The 12533-nt window shown below is 41.3% G+C and overlaps 1 protein-coding gene across 4 annotated transcripts in view; it reads right to left on the bottom strand.

Annotated features, from left to right (window-relative positions):
• Positions 1–12533, bottom strand: part of tmem131 (transmembrane protein 131) — a 169708-nt gene that overhangs the window by 17768 nt on the left and 139407 nt on the right. For all 4 annotated transcript variants that reach the window (XM_078545156.1, XM_078545159.1, XM_078545158.1 and 1 more), the window contains 5 exons: positions 7231–7400; positions 4453–4598; positions 4255–4373; positions 3996–4151; positions 3119–3281 (listed from right to left, as the gene is read on the bottom strand). In XM_078545156.1, the coding sequence (XP_078401282.1) occupies positions 3119–3281; positions 3996–4151; positions 4255–4373; positions 4453–4598; positions 7231–7400 (754 nt within the window). The remainder of the gene's footprint in view (positions 1–3118; positions 3282–3995; positions 4152–4254; positions 4374–4452; positions 4599–7230; positions 7401–12533) is intronic.

Raw genomic sequence — 12533 nt, 5'->3', positions numbered from 1 at the left:
TTGGTCTCCTTACCTAAGGAATGGCATACTTGCCATTGAGGGAATGCTGCAAAAGGTTCACCAGGCTGATTCCTGGGATGGCAGGGTTGCCATATGAGGCGAGATTGGGACAACTAGGCCTGTGTTCACTGGAGTTTAGAAGAATGAGAGGGGAATCTCATTGAAACGTATAAAATTCTGACAGGGCTGGATAGACTGGATGCAGGGATGATGTTTCCTCTGATTGGGGGGGGGGGTCTATAACAAGGGGTCACAATCTCAGGATACAGGGTGGGCCATTTAGGATTGCGATGAGGAGAAACTTCTTCACTCAGAGGGTGGTGAACCTGTGGAATTCTCTACTTCAGAAGGCTGTGGAGGCCAAGACTGAATATATTTAAGGAGGAAATAGATAGATTTCTGGATGCAAGGGGTATGGGAGCAAGCGGGAGTATGGTGTTGAGATAGAATTCAATGATTATATTTAATGGCAGAGCAGGTTTGAAGGGGCGAATGGCCTACTCTTGCTCCTATTTTCTATGTTTCTATGCTGCCACTGTGCATTGTTGGTGGAGGGAGTGAATGTCGAGTGGAGTCAAGCTTTGAGTGAGTGTTGTTGGAGGTGCACTCGTCCAGGCAAGTGCAGAGTATTCCATCACACAATTAATCAGCAGGAATAATTTCTACAAAATAGTGACAGAATACATATGAGACAAATAGCAATATAATTCAATAAGATTACCTAGCAAACAGCACAAGTAGATTCACACCAAGTGCCAGGCAATGACCTCTGCCAAAAAGAGAGAATCTAACCATCTCCTCTTGATATTCAAGAGCATTATCATCATCGAAACCCCCGCCATCAACATCATGGGGGTTACTGTTGACTAGAAACTGAACTGGACCAGCCATATAAATACTGTGACTACAAGAGCAGGTCAGAGGCTGGAAATTGTGCAGTGAGTAACTTACCTGACTCCCTAAAGCCTGTCCACCATCTCCAAAGCACAAGCCAGGCATGTGGTGGAATACTCTCCACTTGCCTAAAAGAGTGCAGCTCACACACTCAAGAAGCTTGACACTAGCAAGTCAAAGCAGCCTGTTTGATTGGCACTCCATAAATCACCTTAAACATTTACTTCCTGAGCCACTGGCACACAGCGGCAGCAATCTGTGCTATCTACAGGTTGCACTGCACCAAAATCACCAAGGGTCCCTTAGACATTACCACCCAAACCCGAAACCTCTAGAAGGGCGAGAGCAGCAGACACATGGGAACACCATCACCTGCAGGCATCCCAAGTCACACACCATCCTGGCGTCGAATTATAATCACAGTTCCTTCACGGTCACTGGATTGAAAACCTAGAACTCCCTCCCTAACAGCACTCTGGGCGTACTTACACATGGACTGCAGTGATTTAAGGCAGCAGCTCACCACCACCTCCTCAAGAGCAATTTGGGATGAACAATAAATGCTTGCCTTGCTAGCAAAGCTCACATCAAGAATGAATAAAGGATCCGAACAAAAATACAGTATAAAAGATGGCTAATTCCAAAAGAAATGAAAGAAGATCTAGGAGCAAGCAACAAGGAATTTAACTGCTAGGCAAAAAAAATCTAGAAGTTGCACAAAGATGTGGTCTGTTTGACGTGTGTGTCATGCCAGGATTCCAGACTGGTGAAAGAAAAAGACTGCAAAGTTTTGCATTGAGCAGCAGAAGAAGTTTGTTAAGTAACTATAAATGAAGTGCATTTACTTTATTGCATGCAAGACATTTTAAACGAATTAGCACGTGTCTAAAACAGTATTTTCATGGCTACACCCATGATGAGTAAGCAATGGGCAAAACACTGATAAATTAAAAATATGCTTTTTATTTTAATATCATCTGCAAATTAAACAGCACTAAATGCTACAGGTAAGATAAGTACAAACTAGATTTGCTAAATAAAAAGTTAGTGAAACCCAACATGTTTATAAACAATTTGGATGCTACCAACTAAAATGGCAGATTACCAGCACAGTGCTATTCCAGTGTTATGCAAAAACCACCCTACCAGCTACAGATATTGCTTGGTAGTTAGAGGGCAGAGGGAGAGGAATTACAGTCTTGAATGGCAAGATTATCCTTCTAAGGCAGATCGATAACTACACTAGCTGGTTACTTAGCCAGTATGTAGCATAGCTGGGTAACTGATCACTTGGGACCTGCCCATCTGAGGTTCTGGATTACCAAATCAGTCATGAAGGACTAACTTAGTTCCATTCACTAGGAATAGCATACTGGAACTAAACTCCAAAAGAGCTCCTCCTCAAGAGGAATTTTATTGTATAATAGATGGATGAACATAATTGGCTTTATCTCATGGCTGATTTTCATTCTATTTTCAAGAAGCCTCCTGAGCTCAATAGTTTTTAGTCAAATCTAATCTCTTAGGTTTTAAGATGTTACTAAGGCACATTCACACACTGGTCATTTTCATAAGCAACCTAGTGTTTGTTGAGGAGCAATATTGTTTTAAAACCTGATGAAGGATTATTAAGCGATTGGGGGATACAACATGTATGGAAAGGCTTCCCAAGAATAAAGACAAACCTTTCTAACATAGGGGGCTGGTAACCTCAGTTGGCTAGATGGCTAGCATATAGTTCAGAATAATGCCAAAAGTGTGGGTTTGATTCCCATTCTGGCTGAGGTAAACTTGTGACCTGCCTCCTCACCCTACCCCGGAGAGTGGAAGGCAATGGCAAACCACTGACAAGAACTGCCAAGAAAATGGCTCAGGATGAAGCATCCTGATAATGAGCCTTTGGGCCAAGGCCACATGACATGACAACGCAGAGGAATAACTGTCGTCATCAAGCCACATGAAATGTCTTGCTAACTACAGGCCAATCGCAACTAAACAGAAATGGATTAAAATCAAACTACAAAAACCTTTCACATATGAATCAATGTATATCAAATACCCTGATTTTGCTTACTACAAGCCTCTTCAAGCTTGAGAGATCAGAATTCTGAACTGTTAATTTTGTAACATACTTGAACTCAATTTTTGGTCACAAACACAGGTTCTGGGCATAATGACTCAAAATATGCTGAAAGATAGGTTAATTGTGAATAATGGATTGTACCTGTTGTTGACAATGCTACTGTAACTGGGAGCACGAAGTATTAGACTGTGAGATGATCCAAGTGGAGGAGGAGATGGAGGTCCAGGCATAGGTGAGTTCTGTCGCTTCAAGAAGACATCAGCATGAAGTGTCTGGATGGAGAGCTGTTGAAGGCTGTCTGAACCTGAAGAACATTAACAATGAAAAGAGTTCAGTAATTAAAGCTCTGATTAAATTGAAAATGTTAATACTGCCTCATAGAAAAAATTGTAAACATCTTAAAATAGAGGAATTCAATTATTCAACAATAAACCTCATTACTTATTTTATCCTGTGAAAATGATTTTGTGCGAATTAGAGACTAGAATTTAAAGATTTCATCAATCCTTAAATTATTACTCTCTCAAAATGTAATGTACAGGTCACACCTTAAAGTGTCAAGGACAGTTACTAGGAAGAGTGGAATTATTTGCTTAAAACCCAATTTTCACTGCAGATTTTTAAAGTCAGAAAAACTCCATATGCATCTTTTGCTGCCTGTCAAAGGTTTCTCCAATGTGGCTCATACCAATTCAACCAACTCAAGACTCTTAAATGGAATTGAATGGCACAAAATTATATTGCATCTAGAATCGTAATACAAAATGGAGGCTCTAAAATATGGACTACAAAAGTAAAGATCAGGCCACTTGTGCGCAACCTGAATCTTAAAATTAGATTCATCATATTATCACCTTTTTCTGCAGGGAGACGAATGTGAAACTACTACTCGTTGAGAACTGGCTGAATACAGAGTCATCAAACACCGTTTTGACAAAAATAAAATTGAATGCAGAACTGATCTTGCCCTTTATTCCTATATTTTAAAAAGGTCACAGGAATGAAAGAAGTCACTTACTGCTACTAGATTTAGGAATAGGTACAATGTCCCATTCAGGCGGTGGAGAGTCTTTCTCACCCTCTGAACTGCTGCTGTTTCCCATTTCCTGACCAGAACCGCTTGAAAGAAATTTTACTAGTGGTGATGGCCTTCCATCTACTAATTTGCCAGGCACTAAAATAAAAATTACAGAATCATTAGTTTAAAAAAAACCTTTCCACATCAAAAAGAAGTTGTGCACAGTGTATTTGCAATCTGATACACATTAATCCCTTACCTCTTTTTGGCAGGTTCCTCAGTTTTGGGCAATTCGTCAAGGTTGAAGATACTATTTTGGCAGGGAAGGTTTTGCGTTGTTTATTCTCTAACGGAGTAGTATATGGCAACTCCAACGAACTTCAAAGAAAGAGAACCAATTAATACTTAAGAAAGCTACCCATTTATATTAGTTATAAATATGATAAGAATGCTTCACCTTGACTTAATGTCATTCTGGGTTTCCTTTTTCATATTTCCTAGGGGTTTCTTTCCTTTAGATTTTAATATGTGAAACATATCAGCATCATCTTTCTCTTTGATAGACAACACTGTTTTCCCTTTTTTCTTATCGGAATCTGGAGACTAAAGATAAAAAAAAAAGCTAGTCAACTTTTATTCGCAAATTCTGAAGTCAATAAGAGCTTTAGCACAATTATTGTATCCCTTAAAAAACACACCCAAGTAATTCACCAGCAGTTCCATATACTCTACTGTTCTAGACTCCAACATTATGTATTTCTTGATTTCTGTGGCTGAATTGGTCAGCTCAAAAAAGCCCAATTGATTATATTGACGAGGGGACCATTTTATGTCTGCGCGTAAGGGAATGGTATGTACAAGATGTTCAGCAAAGCAATTACCTAATTTTCCAAATGTCTCCCCAATGTCACCATCTTCAGCTGCTTCATCAATGACCTTCCTTCCATCATAAGGACAGAAGTGGGGATGCTCGCCGATGATTTCACAATGTTCAGCACCTTTTGCGACTCCTCAGATACTTAAGCAGTTCATGTCCAAATGCAGCAAGACCTGGACAATATCCAAGCCTGGGCTGACAAGTGGCAAGTAACAATCATGCCACACAAGTGCCAGGCAATGACCACCTCCAACCACCCCTTGACATTCAATAGCATTACCATGACTGAATCCCTCAATATTAACATCCTGGGAGTTACACCATTGACCAGAAACTGAACTGGTCTAGGCATATAAATACTGTGACTACAAGAGCAGATCAAAGACTAGGAATCCTGCAGTAACTCACCTCCCGACTCCCCAAAGCCTGTCCACTATCTACAAGGCACAAGTCAGGAGCGTGTTGCAATACTCTCCATTTGCCTGGATGAGTGCAGCTCCAACATGACTCAAGAAGCTTGACACTATCCTGAACAAAGCAGCCTGCTTGATTGGCACCCCATCTACCACTGAAGTACAGTGACAGCAGGGTGTACCATCTACAAGATGCACTGCAGGAATTCACCAAGCCTCCTTCGACAGCTCCTTCCAAACCCACAACCACTACCATCCAAAAGGACAAGGGCAGCAGATACGTGGGAACATCACCGCCTGGAAGTTCCCCTCCAAGCCACTCATCATCCTGGCTTGGAAATATATTGCTGTTCCATCATTGCCACTGGGTCAAAATCCTGGAACTCCCTCCCGAACAGCACTGTGGGTGTACCTACACCACAGGGACTGCAGCAGTTCAAGACTGCAGCTCACCATCACCTTCAAGGGCAATTAGGGATGGACAATGAATGCTAGCCTAGCCAGAGACACCCATGTCCCATGAATGAACATACAGTGACAGCAGTGCGTATGAATATAAAAAATTCACTCTCCTTCCAACATCTACTCTTTCCCCCAGCACCTTCGAGAGGAGATTGAGACAGCAATGTGTGTGTTTTTCCTCCAACATTGGAGAGATTAAATGTAGATTTGGTGACCACTTTGCTCTACCACCTCCATTCACCTGCCGCTTCTCAATACTCCATCCCACCTTTACAGACAATGCCCTTCTCCTTCTACACTGTTTCAGTAAAACTTAGTCTAAACTTGAAGAACAGCACCTCATGTTTCTTCTAGCCACTTGGCAATTTTTGCCCCACGCTATTATCATTTGTCATTTAACCATCTCCTGTTCTCCACCTAAGCACCTTTCAACTCATTTTTTCTTTATCTGGTGCATTTGCTTTTTGAACCACTCTTTTTTTATGAACTGTTTATCTGAAATATCTTCCTGCTATGAGAGAGAATTATGCCTGAAGCATCAACCTATTTCTCTTTACAGATGGATGTACTTGGCAGCTTTCTGTGCATTTTCTGTTTTTGATTCAAGCTGGTTTAGTTTGACAGTGCAGTTGGAGGGCAGGGATGGAGACGTCCAAGAGGTGGATTTTATGTCAGGGCATGAAGATGTTAACCTCAGTCTTGCCAAATTTGAGCTTCAGGAAATCATGACACAAGGATTTGAGGCCTGACAAGCAAATTAATAGCATGAAGGTAGACTATGGGTTAAATAAATGGAGAGACTTGTATCAGTATACATTTGGAAGCTGACCATTTGCCTGTTGTCACCAAGGGACAGAACAGAGGTAATGAAGAGAGGAGCTCAAGGATAGATCCTGGAAGACAGGATCATATATATGGAGGACAGAAGCAAATATAAATGCAGCCAATGCATCTGGCTAAGTAGGAATGAAACTACACAAGTACAGCTCCATGGAGCTGGATGAGGGCCTTGGTCATTGTATTCAGCTCTGCGGAAAGGTCAAGGATCAGGGTGTGGGGTAAAATTAACTATGGCTGCAGTCTAGGAGGATCTCAGTCGTGACTGTTGGAAAGGCTGTTTTGGAGCTACAAGGAGGATGGAAACTTGATTGGAGAGATTTGAACAATTTGTGCGAGAAGATGGTCAAAGATCAGGATCCGAAAGAGGAAAGGGGAACTGGACATGGAGGCAGTAGCTGGAGAGGTCAAAGGATCAATGGTGGAGATTTTTGGGAAAAGCAGAGACTATAATCTTTATTGTCCAAATGTAAGCCGAAAGGTACTAACTTGAAAGAGGTGTTAAATTTTTCACTCAATTTGAAAAAGGTAGAATTAACTAACCACACCTGGGGCAGTTCATATGCAATAGACTGGGGAAGAGTTAGGCTTTTAACACTTTGCTACATCAAGGTAAAATTGTTCATATTTACAAAAAGTAACTAACCTCCTTGAGAGGCGATTCGACGTCTGGATTAGATGTTTCAGTAGTGGTGGAAGAACTGTCATCGTTATCTGCGTCTTTTAATTCATCCTCCTGCGGTTTTCCTTTTACCCGTCTGTCCTTCTCTTCACGTTTTTTCTGTGCTTTAGTTTTGCGTTGTAATTTTACTCTCCCTGCGATATGAGATAAGAACGTGTTCACAATGTCAGAGGAAAATTCAAACAAGATTAAAGCCATTATGGGTTGGCTTGGATTAATGACGGAATCCTGCACAAACTTAAAGGTTTATTATGCAGACTTGAATTGGCGTAATATACTCTGACACTAATAGGATTCAATTTCTCAGGGAACTAATCTCAGATGAATAAGAAAAGCAATGAGCACGTGCTTCAAGTATTAAGTAAATTAAATAAAATATTATATAAAGTTAAATAAATGCTACAAGTACTTCCTACGAAGTGTGGCTAGAAAACAAAAGAGCAAGGCAAAGTCTAAGCAATGGGAGTAAGCCACTCGCCTATGTTTTACGTTTGCTCTACAGCAGCCTTCACAGTTGTTGGAGAATAGGTTGACTCTCTTGACACTGGAAAGTGGTGACAGACGGAGCAAAATTATATATTTGTGTGGCTCACTTATGCACACTAGAAGCTAAATATATTCACACACAGGGGCCTGTCCTTTGCAGACAGAAGGAACATGCCCATGCATTGCACCTTTTTCAACTAAACAAAAGCTTGGGGAGAGCCATTGATCAATTTATTCCCCATGGCAATGCCTTGACTAGAGTCGACCTGTCTGGTTTGAATTTGAACAAAAGCCTGGCAGTTAACTGTTCCCTGGTGCATTCTCCATGACACTGCCTCTACCAGAGTCCACTTGCCAACTAATCAGCACTCTCTTCTTATGCAGTATAAATTGTTGTTCCCTACTGGTATTCCTGGCCTGATGGGTGCAAGATGAAAAGCTTTTTTCAGCAATACTCAATAACTGATTTAAGAAAAATCTAATGGCAAACATTTTTGTTGGTGTACTAAAAATTGGCATCAACTTGCACTTAATCTTCCATAAACTGGAACTGCACTCAAATTATATAAACCTGGAGAAACCTATACATCTTTACTGGCAGTTACAAATAAAAGTCAGAGTTGATAAAAGGCTATTCAGCCTAATGAAATTTTTTTTTCAATAATCAGGACTGCCTCAAGAAGCTGAGCTCTTATCACTGGTATTCAGATAGTGATCTGCTAGCAACTCTTTGGACATCATCGATTTTGATCAAGTTTCCCCAGTCCAGGATAGATAAAAATAACAAATACAGTTTTGGTCTCAGAAATTCCCTATCTACAATGCACAGAGATACAAGATTTCTCAAAAGTGAGTTACGTTATCTTCTATTAATTGCAGTTTCTAATAAAAGCAATTCGGTCTTGCCTACAAAGCAATAGGCAGCTGTAAGCATGTAACAGCCATAAGCAAAAAGTAAACTTGGGCTCTTTATTTAGGTCACTGGAATGTGTTATGTCCAACTTGATTCAGTATCCAATATAACTGTAGGGATGTCACAAGCATTTCAGGAACTACAGCCAACCCAGGTTGCTGAAAAAACTCTTTCTTTTGCTCCAAGCACAAACGATGACTGGTTCTTACAGCTATTAGAATTCAGCCAGAGATCCTGCAAAGATCAATAGTCAACAGGATGCTGAGTGAAATAAGTGCATTGTCTCCCATTTCATTCTGATTGCATCTTGTCTGTAAACAACCAATCTGTCTATGGAGTTTTATGTAAGCCCTTCTTGGCTTTATCAATAGTTTTTCTTGCCAAAGCGAAAGGCACCTGTGCCAAAATGCAAGCTCACTGTTTAATTTTAAGTTGCTGCAGTAGTTCACTGTACACAGAGTACAAGAGAGGAAGCTGTAGGTGATTACACACACTAATTTTTACTACATCAGCATTTAAAGAAGGCAACCTGGAAAATAGATCCAGGTGCAGAATTATTCATACTGCCAGATGAAAGCTTATAAACTTTTCTTTCAGAACTCAGGCTGCCATTTTGGAACCAAGAAAAAGTTTGATTAAGTAAGGCTATCACAAACGATCAAAGCAATTGCTAATGAATTTAAACCTCCCCTATCAAGTGCCAGGAATCATGCTGGCCTTTGAGCTTTGATATACTCCAAGATATTGTAACTCAGTTACATGGAGTGGACTGTATGTTCAACATTATTCTTGTGGGTATTGGAAATAAATCTAGAGTAGAGTAGATTACATACTACCACAGTTAAATCAGGCTAAATTTCCTATGGCCTGGAGAACCTTCCGACAGTACAGCGGAAACCTCCAAAACCAGCTGTTAACTGAACTTCATTCTTGCCCCTCACCACGGAGGGTAGGTTGGATTCTGATTATTGCTGACATTTGATAAGACTATCTACTCACCATTGAGAGGTTAAGGATGACCCCTCGAGTCTCCTTTCTCTCCAACTATTTCCTTTCGATTACATGCTGATTTGGGTTCCTCTTTTTGCTTTTTATCCCTATCAATAGCTATCTGCTTTACCATGACCCATTTGGACAACCAACAGGACAGCTACGTGATTGGAAAAAAAACTGAAGATTTTTTTCCTTTTATCTATACTTTGTACGTTTGCCCACATTGATTAGCCAGAGGGACAGCACTAGAATGTAGTGCTTGTATTCTTCACCTTATTTCTCATTCATGTAGGAGACAGTTTCTAATTGTGGCATTTCTGTCTTTTCTCTGAATCCAATACCAGCAGTGAATACATAATATTATGGCCAAATCCAGCATCATATTATATTTATTTATTGCATGGGATTGTGGTGGGTCAAATAGGAAAAACTGGTTTAAAATATGCAGATACCAAACCAGGGTTTTGCACAATTGGAAACAAAAAGTGTATGATATTCCTATGACAGGAAAACATGTTTTAATATAAAATGATATAACATAAAATAAAATATTTTCCCCATGAGGTAAAACTCCTGCATTTGTAGAGCATGGTATTACATTCCAGCCTTTCCAACTCAACCAATCATAGCTAGACTCTCTTATGGATTGGTCAGTTATTTCCTGCTATTTTCATGACCTTGTGATAACCTAGACAGTTTTCAGGGTAACGAGAACCCAATGATTTGCAAACTTAGAACAGTTCACCTCCAACTGACCTCAATCTAACTTCACCATTCCTAGAGGGAGTACAGTCTAGTTATAAGAACATAAGAACAAGGAGCAGGAGTAGGCAATTCAGCCCCTCGAGCCTGCCCCACCATTCAAGATGATCACGGCCGATTTCATTTCGGCCTCAACTCCAATTTCCCACCCTCTCCCCATAACCTTTCAACCCATTATTAATTAAAAATCTGTATCTCCTCAAATTTATTCAGCGTCCCGGCATCCACTGCACTCTGAGGTAGTGAATTTCACAGATTCACTGCCCTTTGAGAAAGTAATTCCTCATCCCTGATTTAAATCTACCACCCCTTAGCCCAAAACTATGGCCTCTCATTCTAGAATGCCCCACAAGGGGAAACATCTGCTCCACATCTACTTTGTCTATCCCCTTTAGAATCTTATTAACCTCAATTAGATCTCCTCTCATCTGTCTAAACTCTGGAAAGTATAGGCCTAAACTGCTCAATCTCTCCTCATAAGACAAGCCCCGCATCTCTGGAATCAATCTAGTGAACCTCCTCTGAACCGCCTCCAGTGCAACTACATCCTTCCTCAAGTAACGGGACCAAAACTGTGCACAGTACTCCAGGTGCGGTCTCACCAATGCCTTGTACAGTTGCAACAACACTTCTATTTTTACACTCTATTCCTTTAGCAATAAATGCCAAAATTCCATTTGCCTTCCTTATTACCTGCTGTACCTGAATACTAGCTTTCAGTGATTCATGCACGAGGACACCCAGATCCCTCTGGACTGAAGCATTCTGAAGTTTCTCTCCATTTAAATAACATGTCGCCTTTTTATTCTTCCGACCAAAATGGATAACCTCACACTTATCCACGTTAAACTACATCTGCCAACTAGTACACCAGAGACCCAGGCTAATGCTCTGGGGACACGGGTTCAAATCCCATCACAGCAGCTGGTGGAATTTAAATTCAATTAATAAAATCTGGTTTTGAAAGCTAATCTCAATGGTGACGATGAAATGATCAGTTGTTGTAAAAACCGATCTGGTTCAATTATGTCCTTTAGGGAAGGAACCTACTATCCTTACATGATCTGGTGTACGTGACTCTAGATCCACAGTTTTTCCCCCCTCCAACTTAGAGGAAGCGGGTGTCGCTGGCTAAGCCAGCATTTATTGCCCATCCCCAATTGCCCTCAAGGTGGTGAGCAGCCCTCTTGAACCGCTGCAGTCCATGTGATGTAGATACACCCAGTACTGTTAGGGAGAGAGTTCCAGGATTTTGGCCCAGTGACAGTGAAAGAATGGCTATGTATTTCCAAGTCAGGATGGTGAGTGGCTTGGAGGGGAACTTGCAGGTGGTGGTGTTGCCATGTGGCTGCTGCCCTTGTCCTTCTAGATGGTAGCGGTCATGGGTTTGGAAGGTGCTGCCCAATGGAGCCTTGAAGAATTTCTGCAATGCATTTTATAGATGGCACATACTGCTGCCACTGTTCGGTGATGGAGCAAGTGAATGTTTGTGGAAGAGGTGCCAATCAAGTGCACTACTTTGTCCTGGATAGGCTTCAGTGGAGTCAGGTGGTGAGTTACTCGCCACAGGATTCCTAGCCTCTGACCTGCTTATGTGGCCACAGTATTCATGTGGCTAGTCCAGTTCAGTTCCTGGTCAATGGTTACCCCCAGGATGTTGAGAGTGGGGGATTCAGCAATGGTAGTGTCATTGAATGTCAAGGGGTGATAGTTAGATTGTCTCTTGTTGGAGATGGTCATTGCCTGGCACTTGTGATGCAAGTGTTACTTACTACTTGTCAGCACAAGCCTGGATATTTTCCAGGTCTTGATGCATTTGGACATAGACTGCTTCAGTGTCTGAGGAGTCTCAAATGGGGCTGAACATTGCAGAGTGAACGTCCCCACTTCTGACCTCATGATGAAAAGGAAGGTAATTGATGAAGGAGCTGAAGATGGTTGGGTCTAGGACACTACCCTGAAGAACTCCTGCAGTGATGTCCTGGAACTGAGATGATGGACTTCCAACAACCACAACCATCTCCTTTATGCTAGGTATGACTCCAACCAGCAGAGAGTTTTCCCCAATTGCCACTGACTCGTTTTGCTCGGGCTCTTAGATGCCACAGGCTGT

The sequence above is a fragment of the Cetorhinus maximus genome, chromosome 7 (assembly GCF_964194155.1).
Source record: "Cetorhinus maximus chromosome 7, sCetMax3.hap1.1, whole genome shotgun sequence".
NCBI classification, from domain to species: Eukaryota; Metazoa; Chordata; class Chondrichthyes; order Lamniformes; family Cetorhinidae; genus Cetorhinus; species Cetorhinus maximus.
The sequence above is the reverse complement of the archived record's forward strand: the minus strand, read 5'-3'. Positions and strand labels throughout refer to the sequence as shown.